Below are 18,699 nucleotides of genomic sequence, written 5' to 3'. Positions count from 1 at the left end.
TAGTTGTGGTTTTAAAACTGTTTCTATATTAAAACACATTGCTTTGGGGCACTTGGATGGCACAGTCAGTTGGGCATCCAACTCTTGGTTTCAGCTCAGATTGAGCCTCGTGTCAGGCCCTGAGCTCAGTGTGGAGTCTGCTTGAGATTCTCTCTCTCCCTTTTCCTCTGCCCCTCCCACTTGTGCTGTCTCTCTCTGTCTCTAAAATAAATAAATAAAAGCTTAAAAAAAAAAAAAAACACCCACATTGCTTTTACAAGCTGGAAAAACTTCATTAAATTCTAGTTTTTTTCTGGCGAAATAACACATAGCACAAACATTTTAAAGTGAATAGTTCAAGGGCACCTGGGTGGCTCAGTTGGTTGAGTCCAACTCTTGGTTCAGGTCACGATCTCAGGGTCGTGAGATCATGTTGCAAGTCGGGGGCTCTGTGCTGGGTGCTGGGTGTGGAACCTGCCTAAGATTCTCTCTCTCTTCCTCTGCCCCTCCCCCATCTTTCTTTAAAAAAAAAAAAGTGAACAGTTCAGTGGCATTTTGTCCATTCAGTGTTGTATGACCAGCATCTCTATCTAGTTCATACTGTTTTTTTAATTTTAAATTTAAACTATGTGTATTTACAGATTGATATCATTTGTTGCCTCCAAATGGGTAAATGGGGATTCTTTTCACAGTTTGCTCTTCTAAACATTTTGTGTTTTGTACCACATTAAGATACTACCCATTCAAAACAAAAAAATTATTTATTTATTTATTTATTTATTTACTTGACAGAGAGAGAATGAGGTAGTGAGGAACACAAACAGGGGGAGTGGGAGAGGGAGAAGCAGGCTTCCCACGGAGCATCGAGCCTGATGCGGGGCTCGATCCCAGGACCCTGGAATCATGACCTGAGCCAAAGGCAGATGCCTAACAACTGAGCCACCCAGGCGCCCCGCAAAAAATTTTTTAAATTCAAACTTTTGAAAGGTAAAAGGTCATTTCTTAGCTATCAATCCCACCAGACTTTCCCTTGCCATTCAATGCTTATGACTCTTTTTCTACCCACAGATACTCTCTGGTCAGATGATGGCCTGAATAAAACCTTTTTAATTTCCCATTAAACATGATTTAGTCTTTGGGGTTTTAAATTTAAATTTATATCCCATTTACTATATGAATAACCTACTATATGAATAATTTACTATATAAATTTACTTTTTAAATTACATCTAATTTATATACTTAAATTTAAATTTTGATTACAGTTGAATATAATGGCATTATATTAAGCTTAAAAGGTTCCTGAGAAGTTTTGCAGTGAACTGACTAGAGAAGGATAGAAATTCCGTTTTAGTTGATGACATTTGACTGATGGGTGTAGCATGTTCAGGGTTGGCTTCCATGGTGGATATCTTTGTGTTTCACATGGTCACTCTTACTGTTTTACAGCGAGGCTCTCTTCTTAGTGAACCTGCAATCCAGGTGAGAAGAAAAGGAAAAGGAAAACAGATTTGGTCTCTAGAAAAACTGGACAACAGGCTGCTGGATATGAGAGACCTTTATCAGGAGTGGAAAGAGTGTGAAGAAGATACCCCGGTAAGTTCTCTTGAGAAAAATTACGGAACTGGTAGTCATAGAAGAAACCAAGCAGGAAGGAGACTACCCATTTTAGGGAAGAATTGTTCATTGTGCTAACATAGGAATCCTGTTTCTAGAATAATATTTATTTTAATCCTCTAAATTGTTTGGCTAATCAAGAATCTTAATAATAATTATTAAATGGCTGCATAATATTCCATTGTATATATATATACCACATCTTTTTTTTTTTTTTTTTTAAAGATTTTATTTATTTATTTGACAGAGAGAGAGAGAGAGGGAACACAAGCAGGGGGAGTGGGAGAGGGAGAAGCAGGCTTCCCGCAGAGCAGGGAGCCCGATGTGGGACTCGATCCCAGGACCCTGGGATCATGACCTGAGCCGAAGGCAGACGCTTAACGACTGAGCCACCCAGGCGCCCCGCCACATCTTCTTTATCCATTCATCTGTCGATAGACATCTTGGCTCTTTCCATAGGTTCTAGAGGGGAGGGGGGTGGGAGGATGGGTTAGCCTGGTGATGGGTATTAAAGAGGGCACGTATTGAATGGAGCACTGGGTGTTATACGAAAACAATGAATCATGGAACGCTACATCAAAAACTAATGATGTAATGTATGGTGATTAACATAATAAAAAAACATAAACGAAGAAAAAAATAATAATTATCAAAAATAATCTATTTTTCTGGCATCTCCTTTCTTCTCCTCATTTTGTGTTCTCTGGATTTCTAGTAGAATCTTCTACATTCCGTTCTGACATCTGTTGGTGTCACATGTGTGTACTTCTGTACTGGACCGTGAATTTACTTAGGACAGAGACCATGCCTTATTATCTCTCTTCCCATTTCTCCACACATTTAATCTCGCAAATAGAAACCTACAATATCTCTTTTAAAGAGAACATTAGTGGTATCTTAATATTTGTACTATTAAGAGCAGATTTGGAAGGAGTTCTGATTCTAAAGTAGGTGCTGTAGAGCTGTACTCTGGAACTTTCTCCTTAAGTTGCAGGTTTTCCCATTTAGGTCAACCATGTACTTGTGCATATTTTAAAACAGAAATGCATATTATGTATATTTTTACAGTTTTCAACCCTGCTGGTCTTGTTTCCACATACAGTTGTTTACTTTTTAGTCTCTTGTTTTTTATTTTTATTTTTTTTAGCCTCTTGTTTTTTAAAAAATATTTATTTTTTCCAGATTATCATCAATAAAAATGACTTTTTATCATTAGATGACATTTTTTCTTAAAATTTTTTCCCCCTCTTTCTTCTATACCCCTCTTGTATTTCAGCCCAGAAATAAAACAACATTAACAAATTACAAAAAAGCAAACTACTCTCATGTAAGGGGGTCAGCTCTTGTTAGTGGCAATGCATCTTATGATTTGGCAGGAACAAGTGGAATAAATAGGAGTGAAAACTAAAGAGTACTTTTGTACACTCGACTTCTTTTTCTAGTCAATTGGTTTTCTCTATTTTCATGCCAAGATTTCCAAATAAAGGAGAAGTGATAAACGTAATGATGTATTATGAGATGGCTGTCATGGGTGAAGTATGCTGACCACCATTCTAATGGGAGTGAGGAAGAGAGAGTCGTGTAATCCAGTGCTGTGCTTAAGCTAAGTTTAATGACTTTATGAGAGGCCATCAAAAAGTGGTAGTAGGTTGAATTAATTTATTTTAAGTGATTTCTGAAGTTGTGATGTTCCAAATCTCTTTAAAGCTCATACGGTCTTACTTCAAGCGTGCTGATCCATTCTATGATGAGCAGGAAAATCACAGTCTCATTGGGGTGGCGAATGTTTTCCTCGAGTCCCTCTTCTATGATGTGAAGTTACAGTATGCTGTTCCAATTGTCAACCAGAAAGGAGAGGTTAGTTTCTCTTCATGCCTTGTGTCCTTCAGAGAAAAGTTTAAGAAACAGTAGGGTGGCTATAGTATATTGTTGTGACTCTTTTTCATTAATAATGACAAGTGCTATTTATGTGTATTATTAATAAGACCTGTGTTTCCATCTGCTTGATGGTGATTATTCCATGTACTTTGAGGGAAAGTAACTGTTAGAACCTAGGCTTCTAAATTCTCATTTACCATTAACCCAACCATTTAACTCTAAAACAGAAGAAAAAACAAAATCTGGAAAGAATACCTGCTTCTCCTCTATTGTTCTAGGTGGCAGGTCGGCTGCATGTCGAGGTGATGCGAATAAGTGGTGACATTGGGGAAAGAATTGCTGGAGGTGATGACACCACAGATCTCTCCTGTGATAAGGAAACCCAGGAAAACAGACTTGTGTGCATGGTAAGTCCCAGTTTCATTTAGAAGTAGTGGAAGTGTAGATGATTTTGAGGGTTGTGGCTATTTAGACAATAAATATTGTGTTCTTGTCGAATTTTGAAAATATCTGTCTCTAAGTAAATCTTTAGAGTTGGTATTACAGAGACCATATTTCATTATATATACTGATTTACCAGTTAGCTAGGTACTTCCACTGTGAGGTACTTCACAGGTACTAACCAGTTAGCTAGGTACTTCCACCTGCTTCTGTGAAGCCTTGGATAAGTCACCTCTTTCTTCTGAACCATTCTGCTCCAAAGTTATATGGATTTATGTTTATCTGAACTTCTCTCTAGAGAGGCACAGTTTTTTCACATAAATTATTGGACCTCTTGACTTCTGCTGAGGCTCAAGATTTATCCTGGCCCTGGTTCTGTTCCTAAGCTTCTACTATACCTCATTCTTCACACTGTTTTTCCACATGTTTTTTGTTCCTCTTCACCCATGTGCCTTTGTGTGTGCTATTCCAGCATGTGCCAGTCTCAAACCCTGCTCTTTCCATTCTTCCCAGGTATGCCATTCGTGAACGCTGCTGAGTGTTATCTGTCAGACATTGTACTGGGAATATAAAGATGAAAAAGATAGGATTTCTTCTCTTAAGGAGCAGCCTGTGTAGTTTGTGTGTATGTGTAGAGGGACACACAAGTGAACAGAAGACTCCAATATCGTGTGACCCAAGTGCTCTGAGAGAGGTAGACAAGAGATATTTGGGGACATAGAAGAGAGGTAATTAATTCAGAAAGCAAAGTCTGAGGAAAATTTCTGGAAACAAGACTCAGAATGAACTTGAAGGAGAGCATGTTATGCAAAACTCTGTCTTCATAGGGTGCTGTGCTTTTTTCATGGATAATTGCTAGGTAGATTTTAAGTAGGTCATTACATTCCTGAACTCCTACCCAATTGGTGTAGATAGTGCTGCCTCTGTCATATTATGACAATGAAAAAATTCCCCTCAGACCTTTCCAAACACACCCTAGCTGGGCCAGTGTGCCATCAGTTGAGAATCACTGTAGGAACCAGTTAAAAGGTTTTTGAGGAAGAGAAATCCACAAGGGTCATGGGAACAGTGTACGAGTGAGAAGAAGGCCATTCAAAGGTGCAGTGAAAGAAGCCTAAACTTAACTCTAATTTCATCATCCATCCTCAGTCCAGTGCTGTGCCTCAGTAAATATTTCTAGAATTGGAGTTGATACCGAAAGGAGTAAGTGACACATTCGCTGCAAGCTGTGGGGAAGCCATAGCTGTTAGAGATGGGCTCCTTTCAAGGGTCTTTGCATGTATTAAGAAGGCCTCAGACATTTAAGTCAGATGCTTCAGAAGGTAGGGGAAAATTCTTAATTCACTAAAACGTTAATCTTTGTGTTATTCTTGATTCTAGAACATTTTTTTCTGAGGTTATAGGATTACCGAAGGTTGAGACATAGGCTTGATCATTCCCTAACGGGCCATTTCAATGGTGATGGACTAGTAAGTGCAGCTGCGTGAAAGTTGACAACAGTACAAGGATATTGTCTCGCTTGGGAAAGTCATCACTGAAAAAAAGTAGTATATCCTGGATAACATAAGCTTTTTTTAAGAAAAAAATGAAGTTAAAATATCTTGAGATTTTTTTAGTGGAAGATAGCACACATATACAAAAGTAGTGAGAAAAGTGTTATTGATCTCCACCCACCCTCCCTCAACATCAACTCATGGTCAGTCTTATTTCATTCATCCGCCTAAGCCTGTCTGTGCTGTCCCCTTCCCGTGGGTGATTTTGAAGCTATTCCAGACATCTTATTTCATCTATAATAGTTTAGTATTTATCTCTAGAAGAAGAGTACTTTAAAAAACCCATTATATCATAAACAAAAATGAATACTTCCTTAATATGAGATACCCAGTCAGTTTCCTTGATTGTCTTGTTTGATGTGTCTCTTAAATCTATCCTAATCTTTAGGTGCGGGCACTTGTGCTTGCTTGCTTCCTCTCTCTCATTCTCTCTTTCTCTCTTACCCTATAGTTTATTTATCGTAGAAACTGGGTTGTTGTATTTTCTCATAATCTTGATTTTGCTGATTTGTATTTTTTAAGGTGTTAAGCTGTATTTACTGTAAATTGGTATTTAGATATGAAGGTGATATAAGGGAAAGGGGGTAGCAAGGACATTTTATAGGTGATGGTGTGTTCTTCTGTCAGAAGGCACATTATATCTGGTGTTCTTTTGGGGATGTTAGCAATTTTTGCTGATTATACCTAGATATTTCATGAGGAGCTAGAAAAGAATGATACTATAATCCTGTCAACCATCATTTATTAGCTAGAATTCTTTTCTAGAAAGAATCATCCTATTACATCAAGTATTTGCTCCTCAGAGATACAGTTTTGTACAGGAAAGGCGGGGTAAATGCTCCGTTCTTTTCTCCTTTTAAAAACCTCATTTTCAAAATAATTAATTGGTTTTCCTACTAATGACCAGTGAGATTTTGTTTTTAGTCCAAATATCATTATGAACTCTGCAATGTAAGCATATTTGATGTGTTTCTTTTTTTTTTTTTAAAGATTTTATTTATTTATTCATAAGAGACAGAGAGAGAGAGAGGCAGAGGGAGAAGCAAGCTCCCCGCTGAGCAGGGATCCTGCTGTGGGACTCGGTCCCAGGACCCTGGGATCATGACCTGAGCCGAAGGCAGATGCTTAACCATCTGAGCCACCCAGGCACCCTTGATGTGTTTCAATCCGTGTATTTATTACCTATATCAAAGTTCACATGATCCCATCTTTGGCCTGTGGGCTCCTCTCTGGAGTCCTTTTGACACAACCCTAACTGTCATAGACTCTGATAGCTTTCTCGCTTTCTGGTATGAGGAATATTCTAGTCCCATCCTGGACCTTTCTTATCCCAGACCTGGAATCAGCTATTTCTCCAAGGAACCTGGCTTGTTTCAGTGGTAAGTGGTTTTTAGAGACCATATTCTAAGCATGTAATAGTCTTTTATGTAAAAGGAGGAAGACAGACTGTATGAAAGTAAACAAAATATTGGTGGAAAAAATGAAATCAGTTTGGGACACTTAACAATAATAGGCGATAAGTACCACCAGCTTATAAAAGCAGTCTGGTTTTATTTTTCTGTGATGAAAATAAGTATGCACATATTAACATACTGATATTTTAAATTACATTAAATTAAATGAGTATATTTTAAAACCCCAAACAGCATGTCTTCTGACATTCCTGGGCTTTATATTGAGCAGTGGCAAGTCAAAGTCTGTGGTATTCTGACACCTTGTGGTGATTTTGATTTCTGTTTGCAGAAACTTAAAAAACAAAAAACAAACAAAAACTATGTTCTGGATATCAGGGTATTCCTCATTCCTGATATTCTTCATTCCTGGCAGTTCTTATTCCTGATAAGTTGTCTTTAGGATATAGGTCAGCATATGAAATCTTATAATTTATTTCAACCTTAAAATTGAGATTGATTTCGGGCGCCTGGGTGGCTCAGATGGTTGAGCATCTGCCTTCGGCTCAGGTCATGATCCCGGAGTCCTGGGATCGAGTCCCGCATCGGGCTCCCCGCTCTGCGGGAGGCCTGCTTCTCCCTCTGCCTCTCTCTCTCTCTCTCATGAATAAATAAATAAAATCTTTAAAAAAAAAAAAAATTGAGATTGATTTCTAAGAAAAAAATACTGGCTTTCCGATGGAATTTAATCACAAAGAAGTATGTTTCCAACATCTGTCCACTCAATGCTTGGATGTGTTTTCATTCATTTCATTCCATTGTTATAGTCAGTCCTCACGCCAGTATCATTAGGTAGCTATCGTGTTTTACATAGGAGAAATCTCAGCCTAAGAAAACTAAGAATTTAATCTGCTCAAAAACAGAAGCTGATATGTGGCAGAGAGTTTTATTTAGATCTCTGTTCTACAGAAATCTTGTAATCTTCCCAAATATTACATTGTCTCACCTTAATATAATAAAAAATTTTAAACACTTAATGAAAAAGTGATGGTTTTTAAAATGAACAAAAAATTAATTGCTGAACACTGATTGCTCTGTTAGGTTTGGACAGATGAAATGCATTAGTCAATCTATCTTTTTGTAGCCTGTTGGGGAATTGCTATCTAAATGTTTCAAAAACTTGTTGCCATTGTTGGGAAAAATGAATAAAAAATAGGAGTTCTCAACCATTGCTTACCCATTATATGTACCTGGTATAGGAAAAATAGTCATCTGCTTTGCCTGATATTCTGTGTTATTATTAATGCTTCCTGAAATGTTAAGACGATTGTATTTGTGGTTGCTGAACTATATCAACTTTGGTCACATATTCAAGTTTACCTTTGTTGAATTTGTTTACTGGAGGCACAGCGTATCATGCAACATACAGGAAGTGACCAGAGAAGAACATAATAAATGATCAATGCTCAATCATATGAAAGTCAGCCCGTAATCAATTATAAAATCAGAATTTAGTTTTGCTTAATTAATTTTAGAATTTAGTTTCCTTCATAGTTGGAGGAGTTTTGGAATGCACTGACTGCCAAAAGAAATATTTAGAATTTTTGGACTGCTTTAAAATCCATTATGGGCATTTATTCCTGGTGCATTTGAGTCTGATTAGACATATATTTCTAATTATATGTTGTTATCACAAAACCTTACACTCCTGCAGTCCAGGGCACATTTCCTTTGATTCATCTCCCCTAAATCTGCATGGAGAAGGTACTCAGTAAGAGTTGGTACAGAGATGGTCAACATTCACCATCTTTAATCTCCTCCCTTTATCTCTCCAGATCTTCAAAGCATACATTCCTGATGCCTTTAAAATTTTCCAAAAAATCCTCTAATAGAATATAACTTTCTACTCAAGAACCTTGTTCTTTTTTATCCTTCAAAATATCAAATAAATGTTTTTTGCTCTTTACTGAATATTCCTTATTGGCATATATGCTGATTTCATTCTTCATTCATCATTGTTAACAATCTTACATTCTTGGGACATATCCATAGTTAGCCAAATTCATGTCATTGAATGGTGTTGATGGTTGAGAACTTTCTTTTTCTGAGTTGATTATTAGTATTATAATATGATGATGATGATGGTGATGTTATAAGAAACTAGAATTGGCTTGTACATGCTTGAAAACATCCAAGTTTATAGTCAAGGTTGTTGTTATCGAAGTTTATAGTCAAGGTCGTTGTTACCCCATGCCAACCTCTCACTAAATATGACAGTTGTTGTCACCATTTCACAGATGAAGAAATAACAGCCCTAGAGTGAAGGGGATTTGGTCAAGAAGAACTAGTAGTGACACAGTCAAGACTGGGACCAATATCTGACTCAAGGCACTTGTTGCACTTTTTCGGAGTTAAAAACAGAGCCTTCCTTTTCCTTCAGGTTAAAATACTCCAAGCCACTGGGTTGCCACAGCATCTGTCCCACTTTGTGTTCTGCAAATACAGCTTCTGGGATCAGCAGGAGCCAGTAATTGTCGCACCCGAAGTTGATACCTCCTCCTCCTCTCCTGTTAGCAAGGAACCTCAGTGCATGGTTGTCTTCGATCATTGCAGTGTAAGTTTGTTTTCCGGACTTGGTCAACATTTGATTACTTAGGTAAAAACAAAACTATAAAATGAGTATTATTTTGTTGAATACTTTGGTATTAATATGTATCTCGAATCAGAGTTTCTCAGTGTGGTTGGAGTCTGAAACCGAAATGTCATCAGTACATTGTACACCTTAAATTAGCACAGTGTTATATGTCAGTTATAGCTCAGTAAAGCTGGGGGAAAAACACTAAAGTGTCAGTGAATTTAACTCCTCCCCACAATCAAAATTTACTTTTGTGTGAATATGTATACAGCTGACCCTTGTACAACATAGGTTGTAAATGTATTTTCTCTTCCTTTGGTTTTCTTTTTTTTTTTTTTAATATTTTACTTACTTTTTAATTAATTAATTTTGGGGGAGGGGAGGGACAGAGAAAGAGGGAGAGAGAATCAAGCGGGATCCATGCGGAGTGCGGAGCCTGACGTGGGGCTCAGTCTCAAGACCCTGAAATCGTGACCTGAGCCAAAATCAAGGGTCGGATGCTTAACCTACTGAGCCACCTTGGCACCCCCCTTTTGGTTTTCTTAATAACATTTTCTTTTCCCTAGCTTACTTTATTGTAAGAATGCAGCATTTAAAAAACATAACTTACAAAATATATGTTAATCAACTGCTTATGTTATTGGGAAGGCTTTCTGGTCAACAGTAGGCTATTAGTAGTTAAGTTTTTGAGGAGTTGAAAGTAATATATGGGTTTTTGACTGCATGGGGGTTTGGTGCCTGTTATCCCCACATTGTTCAAGGGTCAACTATATATACCTTTCTCAAAGGAACCCATGTTTTGTATTAGATTACTGGAGAAATTGTTATCTGAAAAGTTTAAGAAACTGGTGTTTTAGAGAAAGTGAAAATAGAAAAGAGACAAGAATGAACTTTATTGGACACCTAATGCTCTGCTAAGCACTTTATGTTATTCTTTCATTTGATCTTTATCATAGTTGTATTTGATGATAGTATTTTTTTGTTTCAGCAGCCAATTCAGAGGGATCAGTTTACCCACGGCTAGTAATTAGAAGAGCCAGTATAGTCAGACTCTAGATTCTCTTTTTTTTTTTTACTGTACCACAGTTAATACATCTCATTTTTTTCAAGAGAGAGGTCTCTTTCTAATCTATTTAAAACATAGAAATACCTTTAGTGTGTTAAAGATCGAGAGAGAGAGAAAGATAGTGTAGATTCTATGACTTTTTTCAATAAACTGTTTTAGAGCTTAATAATTACTGTAAAATGTTGTCATATATATCTTGTAAAGATGGACAGATAGGGAGAATTTTTAAAAATTAGGTGTTTTTTGCACTGATGATCATTATTTATTTCCTTACTCTCCTATTATTGGAGATAATGAGCTTCCTAAAAGCTAGGAAAAATTGTTATTCTAACACACTGCTACCTTACTGCATCTAATAACTTTTATATCAAGACATTGTAGATCATTGTTGGAATTATTAATATAATTATTAATACTTTAAAAATAGCTTCCCAAATATTGCTAACAAAACAGAATACAGTGCTGGTCTTTCACAATAGATTTTCAAGGTGAAAAGTATTTTTATTTATTTATTATTTTATTTTATTTTTTTATTATTATGTTATATTAATCACCATACATCATCACATCATTAGTTTTTGATGTAGTGTTCCATGATTCGTTGTTTGCGTATAACACCCAGTGCTCCATGCAGTACGTGCCCTCTTTAATACCCATCACCAGGCTAACCCATCCTCCCACCCCCCTCCCCTCTAGAACCCTCACTTTGTTTTTCAGAGTCCATTGTCTCTCATGGTTCCTCTCCCCCTCAAATTTCCCCCCCTTCATTCTTCCCCTCCTGCTATCTTCTTCTTCTTCTTCTTTTTTTTTTTAACATATAATGTATTATTTGTTTCAGAGGTACAGATCTGTGATTCAATGGTCTTGCACAATTCACAGCTGAAAAGTATTTTTAAAAATCAGACTTATAATTATGTTTAAAGTCAAGAACCTTTAGACCATCTGAGCATTCATTATGCATGTTAGATGACAGTTCTGTTCTATAACTAAAACTTTTTTTTTCATTTCTTTTCTCCATGAAGTAGGTGTATGATGGTGGGTATAAGTAATCATAAGGTTACCAGAAAATACTTCCTCTATTTTCTTCCAGGAGTTTTCTGTTAATATTACTGAAGACTTCATTGAGCATCTTTCAGAAGGGGCTTTGGCAATTGAAGTATATGGCCATAAGATGAACGATCCTCGGAAAAACCCAGCCCTGTGGGATTTGGGGATAATCCAAGCAAAAACACGTAGTCTTCGGGACAGGTGAATTTTAGATATCCTTCTGATTCCATTTTTAATTTTAAAGAATTGCTAGAGAGTAATACTGCCATTTGTAAAGGTAGCCTTTCCTGAGCATTACCAGTATCCCAGGGATCGATGCAATTGTTTCCAGGGTATTTATAGCACATTTAAACTTCCTTACAGGAATGAACTTTGAAGAGTGATGGAAGAGATATTAAATGTATAGTTAGTTAAGAATAAAGAGTGAATGAATTTTTGGAGAATAGTTGCTTATCATTCTGAATTCTAATTAATCAACTCTAGGGAGAATGGATCAATACATACTCTAGAATTCAGGTTTTACTTATTTTGTCTTTAGTGCAAAGTTCTTTTGAAATGCCATCAGTCATGAAAGGAGGCAAGCTTATTTGTACCACGATTTTAAAAAGAAGAGTTAAAAGGGAATGACTGAAAGAGTGTGTATTCATGCTTTCCATCTTATTTTTTAAAAATTTTTTATTGTTATGTTAATCACCATACATTACATCATTAGTTTTTGATGTAGTGTTCCATGATTCATTGTTTATGCATAACACCCAGTGCTCCATGCAGAATGTGCCCTCTTTAATACCCATCACCAGGCTAACTCATCCTCCCACCCCCCTCCCCATGCTTTCCATCTTATTATAGAAGAGAACCAGATTTTCTTTTTTCTTGTTTTGCATTTAGAATGTTTTAAGAAATCCTTAACTAGAATTGAGTTTTTTTCTTGATTCTGTTATTAATCCGAGCAAAGATTCTTCTCAAGTTACTAAATCAAGCATATATATCACTACCTTTATCTATGTAACGATAATCACTGTACTTGCTTCTGGACTTCTGATTACCATATTTAGATTTTTGAATAGCCACTTAGAAATAGATTTGTAATTATCATACCTTTTTGAATGAAATGAAGGAGCCATTTCTAGTTCTGATGTTAAATTTGTTTAATTTTGGTTTAATTATATTTGCTAGTATATATTTGTGTATTACTCACTGAACTACAGGTTATTCTACTGAATTATTCAATTTGGAGGTCATTGTCATTGCTAGTTTTCATGTGAAGGATCCTAAGCTGCCTGTATTGAAATAGAAATGTATGATTTTCCAAGAACTTCAACTATTTCCTAGATGGAGTGAAGTTACCAGAAAAGTAGAATTCTGGGTCCAAATCTTGGAACAGAACGAGAATGGTGAATACTGCCCTGTAGAAGTAATTTCTGCAAAGGATGTGCCAACAGGAGGAATCTTTCAACTCCGGCAGGTAAGAAAATTGTGAAAGTTATCATTCTGAATGTTAACATTAAATTCTTTGGCACTGTAAAGCTTAATATTGGATTCCTATTAGCAGAAATGTTAGATTGGTGATAATGAAATCTAGACTGGCCAAGTCCATTCTTTGTATTTAAATTGTCTCCTATTTCATGTCTATTTTCTTTGATTTTAAAAAATATTGCTAATTATAATATTTTAAAACCAGCTTTTCTTAGATTTAAGTAAGCAAAAAGAGAAGCTTTAAAGAATGACTTAGAATTGGGGCGCCTGGGTGGCTCAGTCGTTGGGCGTCTGCCTTCGGCTCAGGTCATGGTCCCAGGGTCCTGGGATCGAGCCCCGCATCGGGCTCCCTGCTCCGCGGGAGGCCTGCTTCTCCCTCTCTCACTCTCCCTGCTTGTGTTCCCTCTCTGGCTGTGTCTCTCTCTGTCAAATAAATAAATAAAATCTTTAAAGAAAAAAAAATGACTTAGAATTGAATTGCAGGAAACAATAGAAACATATGAAGCAGCATTAGAATATTTCCAAAGACAAGGAGAAGCAATGTGACATGGCAGAAAGAACAAGGACTTCACAGGCTAGTAACATGCTAGGGTTCAGTTCTGGTCTCCCACGGCCTAGCCCTAAATCTGTGAGCAAGTTTGGTAACCTCTCAGAACCTTTCCTTAGGTATAAAGTGGAGATGTGATAACAACAACTTTGTAGGACTAGTGTGAGGTTTAGAGATACTGTATATGAAGCACAGTGTTTGGTACTTGGGAGGTGAAAGGGTTCTTTTCCTCCTGACACCAGCCAATACTCTTGATTCTCTGCAGCACCAACCGGTGTCCCACAGTGCAATTCGGTTTCGACCTAACCACCCGAAATTAGTGTCAGATGCCACAGGTTTAAGGGCTCAGACTTAAGCAAGCACAAGATTGCTCTCATTGCAGATGCCAGTTGCCAGTATCGGGTCCTTAGTTCTATCTAGCGTGGCTACAAAGTCGGGGGTTCGCCCAACTCTCCTCCCCTTTACTTTCTGTTTCCAGTCTTCTTAAATAAAGGTTGCAACTCAGGAATAACCTGGTGGGGGAGATGCATGGGACAAGGAGGGATAAGGAGGGATAAGGAGCGTCCATGTCCTCTCTGGGTGTGCCAGCCACCCTCCCACCACCTTGATTTGTCCCTCAACCAGGAAGCTCACTGAAACTCTCATTGTTTGGAGGCTTTTATGGATGTTCATTATGTAGGCATAACTGATGAAAGCTTTGGCCATGGGTGATTAACTCGATCTCTATCCCTTCTCTGCTCTGTACAGAGGTTTTGGGGTGGGGCTGACAGTTCCAAACTTCTAATCAAGGCTTGGTTTTTTTTTTTGGCTACCAGCCCCCTTCCTGAAGCTATCTGGGGGCCTACCAAGAATCACCAGACTTAAAGTTGTGTCATTAAAAGATGCACCTATAATCATTATCCCTCAGGAAGTTCTGAGAGTTTTAGGAGCTCCCTGCCAGGACCTGAGGACAAAGACCAAATATCTTTCTATGATACTACAGGAGGTATTAAATAAATGCAGCTGAGTAGATATGAACGCCTGCCAGAAATCAATACAGCAGAGAAATATGTGGGAATTGTCACTTAACCCCAGGCGGATTGTAATCTGTAAAATGTCTATGCTGCCAGCTAAAGAGAAAATATCTTAATAGAATTTACATAGAAGATTTGCAAATACTCTTTTTTGCTATACTTTACATTAATTCAACATTTAGTAGAATATCATATCCCATGATAGCCAATGTTGAAATCATTCAAAGCAGAATATGGGAAAAGGTTAAAGGAAAAATAAAGTTTCCTTAAATACTTAAGTTTCTGAATGTTTTAGAAGAGGAAGGTGATAAGCATTTGTTCTCTGACCCCAGCAAATGAATTTTAGCAAATTCATTCATTAATGGGCAAAGAACTAAAAGGAAAAAGAAATTAGTTTAAACTATAGCATCAGATACATACATAAAATAGGATTCTTAAGGGTGTGAAGAACATCTTTTTCTGAACATCTGTTAAAGCTATATATATATATCTTCTTTGGGTGCTTCAGAAATTCGTTGCCTGGAAGGCAAGACCAGATAATTTTCTGTGGTTTAGTATAAATAGAATATATAAGTATTTGTCATATTCCTGACAGCCTTTACTAAAAGTGTTCAAAGATGAGTTGAGTTCATCAGGAAATGCTTTTTTGAAGGGTGTGGGTCTTGACCTGGATGCTGAAACAATAGTGCAAAGGCTTCTTTCATACATAAACAGCAAGAATAAAGATACAGTGGTTGGAATTAGGTAAGTTTGGGGAGAAAGTAACATGTAGGAAGACCTGGAGAGCAGTAACAGGGGAGGTTATGGAAGCATGGAGCCCGTTCATAGAGGGATTTGGACGGTAGGTTCATTTGAATTAAAATATTTCAAAAATTGAACCTACTTTTCTTGAACAGGAAAACGGCAGAGGAGAACTGATTAGGTTCGCCATATGAAATGGCCGGTTTTGTAGTTAAAAAATGCTCAAATATTAGCAGTTACAGGAAGTTCGATCTATGAGTTTAAGTATACTGTTTAAAGCTTTTCTGTGGGGCAGTAAGCTGTTCTGAATCTTTCCTTCCTTTTCTTCCCTGTGCCTGCCTTGAACCCTTCCCCCACAGTGCCTCTACTTCACCTTCCCAGTGTGGGCACACACGGAGTATGTTACTTTCTGTTTCAGGCAAAGTAAACAAACAAAATGTAGCTAATTGAAATGACTAAACTATTTTAGACAATTAAAATGTTTTTTGAGGTACTCTTTCCACAAGATATCTGATGCATAGTCCTTGGAAAATATTAAATCAAAAGACATCTGTAACCCATCTCTTCAAATCTAGCCTTCTGATTAATCTTTGCCTAAATTGATTTCCCTGATAACTCAGAGCTCTTGGGAATTAAGATCTGATGGAAGAGGGGAAGAGTAACTGACTTGAAATTGTACATTCAGATTCCATTGTTCAAATTCTGTTTTACATCCCTGAAATTTATACACCGACTTTGAAGTCAGTAATTAGGGAATATGGGAATCTACTTCATTGTAAACATACAGGGTCACATAGTATTTATTATGAAAATGTGTGTAAGAAGGAACAACTTCTCTCTGTTCAATTCTTCATTTTGCAGCATGGTTTTAAATTATTTGGGATTAGAGCAGAGAATCCAGGATAGTGGTCATTATTCTTATTTCTGACTCTGCTTATTTTAAAAAGTAGATCATACTGTATATATATTGGGTTTGGTAATCTCTTTTTTTAAAAGTCTGGTTACCAAACTCTTTCTTGAGAGAGAGAGAAAGAGAGAGAGAGGGAGAGCAGGGGGGAGGGGCAGAGGAAGAGGGGGAGAAAGAATCTTAAGCAGGCTCCACGCCCAGTGCAGAGCCCAACTCAGGACTCAATATCATGACCAAGAGATCATGACCTGAGGCGAAATCAAGAGTCAGATGCTTAACTGACTGAGCCATCCAGGTACCCCAACCATACTCTTTAACTTAATATATTACCTATGTTTTTCTACAGCAGTATTTTAATGGCTATGTCATATTTTATTATATACACTACAGTTTGAACAATTGTTAATATTATACATTTATTTGTGTCTAGTTTTTTGTTATTCTTACCACTGCTTTAAGATTCCTTATACACATATATGATTATTTACTGAGAACAGATTCCTGGAAAGTTGAATTGCTGGGTCAAGGGATACTTATATATATATATATTTTTTAAAGATTTTATTTATTTATTTGACAAGAGATAGACACCGCGAGAGAGGGAACACAAGCAGGGGGAGTGGGAGAGGGAGAAGCAGGCTTCCCGCTGAGCAGAAAGCCCGATGTGGGGCTCAATCCCAGGATCCTGGGACCATGACTTGAGCTGAAGGCAGATGCTTAACGACTGAGCCACCCAGGCGCCCCGGGATACTTATATTTTTAAGGCAAATTGCCTTGCAGAAAGCTTTACCATTTTATATTCCCACCAACAATGTATGTAATCGCCTGATTCATAAACTTTGGGCAGTATCAGAAATTGCCTTTTTAAAAGATAATCACTAGTTTAGTAAGTGAAAATAAAGGTGTATTGTGCTTATTTTAATTTGTATTGATTTGATTATAAGTGAGTTGAACAGTTTTTATTGTCCCTTGCTTTTTTGCATTTCCTTTGTTAGAATGTTTTCTCTTAATGTTTCTTTTTATTTAAAAAATATGCAAGCCATATATATTCCATGTCTTTCTACTTGCTGAAAAGGTAAATTATTTTTCCTGATCAGTTTTTCAATTTGTAGTTGACTACTTAACTTTTAAGACATGGTGAGACAATGTCTCCAAAGTTAAATGCTTTCTCAACATCAGCCTGTAGGGGTCTCTCTAAACCAAATTTTTAGAAATTAAACTGATTTTAAGAAAAATTGTCTGTGATACAGGGACAGTCCCGGCGAGTCCAAGTGGAGGTGAAGTCTGTGCAGGAATCTGGGACTTTACCACTGATGGAAGAATGTATATTGTCTGTTGGCATTGGATGTGTAAAAGTTAGAACGCTCAGATCCCCCAAGACTCATGAGACCTTTCATGTAAGTTTCTGTGCCGGTTATGTTCTTTTTGAAAGACCCAATGAGATAAGAGAGTCTTTTGGAACCTGCCAGAAAACTGCCTTCCATGAACAATTCTTTCAGTTTTTTTTCTTTCGTTTTTCTTTGATGTCTTTTTTTCTTTGTTCTTTTTTTTACTGTATTGCATTTGCATGGAATCACTGTACCAGACTGTTGGTTTTGCCCTGGTACATGGCAAACTGAGGGTTAAGACATCGCAGTCTTTAGAAATTCCTCAGTTGCTTACTAGTGATTAACTTCCCCCACCACCCACCCGCTCTGCAGAAACCCCCTACTGGCTTATAAAGACTGTTTGCCAGCAGGTGTTTGATTTCTCCTGGGGAGTGGGACTATAAACCCAGCAGGGAGAGTATTGTACTGGTTCCTGAAAAGGTCAAATGAGTGTTCTTCACTTTCCTATGAGAAGCTTAAGGTTTGACTCCCAACTTCCTGAAAACTATAAAACCGAGAGTGATGGTGAGCATAGGTGGGAGATGAAATATTATATTCATTTAGAAAATATCAAGTATGGGAAAAGATTCTGGTTGTTGAGTGTAGTCTGATTCTTGGAAAAATGATTGTTTTAGTTATGCATCATACATTTTTTCTTTTAGGAGGAAGAGGAGGACATGGACAGCTACCAGGTAAGGAAGCACCTGTTTGCCTCATCAAATGAGCTTGATTCCAGTGCTGAATCACACATTCCTGAGTCTTGTCATACTGTTACTTAATAACTACACAATTAATTTTGAATCAAATGCTGCTTTTTCTCAAATTGAAACAGAGTTTCGTAGACTTCAGTGTAGGAAATCATTTGTGACTATTATCTTTTTCCAAACCTGGAGCTCCCCATCCAATTTCCCTACAAATCCATTTCTCCAGATCCTTTTCCTTACACTCTTTCTTTCCTTGAGTGGAGTCACCCACCCTTTTCCCTGTAAGAGCTGTCTCATACTGAGCCTCAGTCAGGCCACACTGCTTATTTTCCATCTT

General features: G+C 37.3%; 1 protein-coding gene across 1 annotated transcript in view; it reads left to right on the top strand.

Moving 5' to 3' along the window:
• KIF13B (kinesin family member 13B) overlaps nt 1-18,699 on the top strand; it is a 201,435-nt gene that overhangs the window by 118,619 nt on the left and 64,117 nt on the right. Inside the window, exons 19-26 of the mRNA XM_044912850.1 lie at nt 1,429-1,575; nt 3,304-3,453; nt 3,753-3,881; nt 9,300-9,473; nt 11,651-11,808; nt 12,940-13,072; nt 17,542-17,688; nt 18,321-18,350. Of these exons, the coding sequence (XP_044768785.1) occupies nt 1,429-1,575; nt 3,304-3,453; nt 3,753-3,881; nt 9,300-9,473; nt 11,651-11,808; nt 12,940-13,072; nt 17,542-17,688; nt 18,321-18,350 (1,068 nt within the window). The remainder of the gene's footprint in view (nt 1-1,428; nt 1,576-3,303; nt 3,454-3,752; nt 3,882-9,299; nt 9,474-11,650; nt 11,809-12,939; nt 13,073-17,541; nt 17,689-18,320; nt 18,351-18,699) is intronic.

Source organism: Neomonachus schauinslandi, chromosome 2 (assembly GCF_002201575.2).
Source record: "Neomonachus schauinslandi chromosome 2, ASM220157v2, whole genome shotgun sequence".
In the NCBI taxonomy this organism is placed as follows: Eukaryota; Metazoa; Chordata; class Mammalia; order Carnivora; family Phocidae; genus Neomonachus; species Neomonachus schauinslandi.
This window is presented reverse-complemented; position numbering and strand designations above follow the sequence as displayed.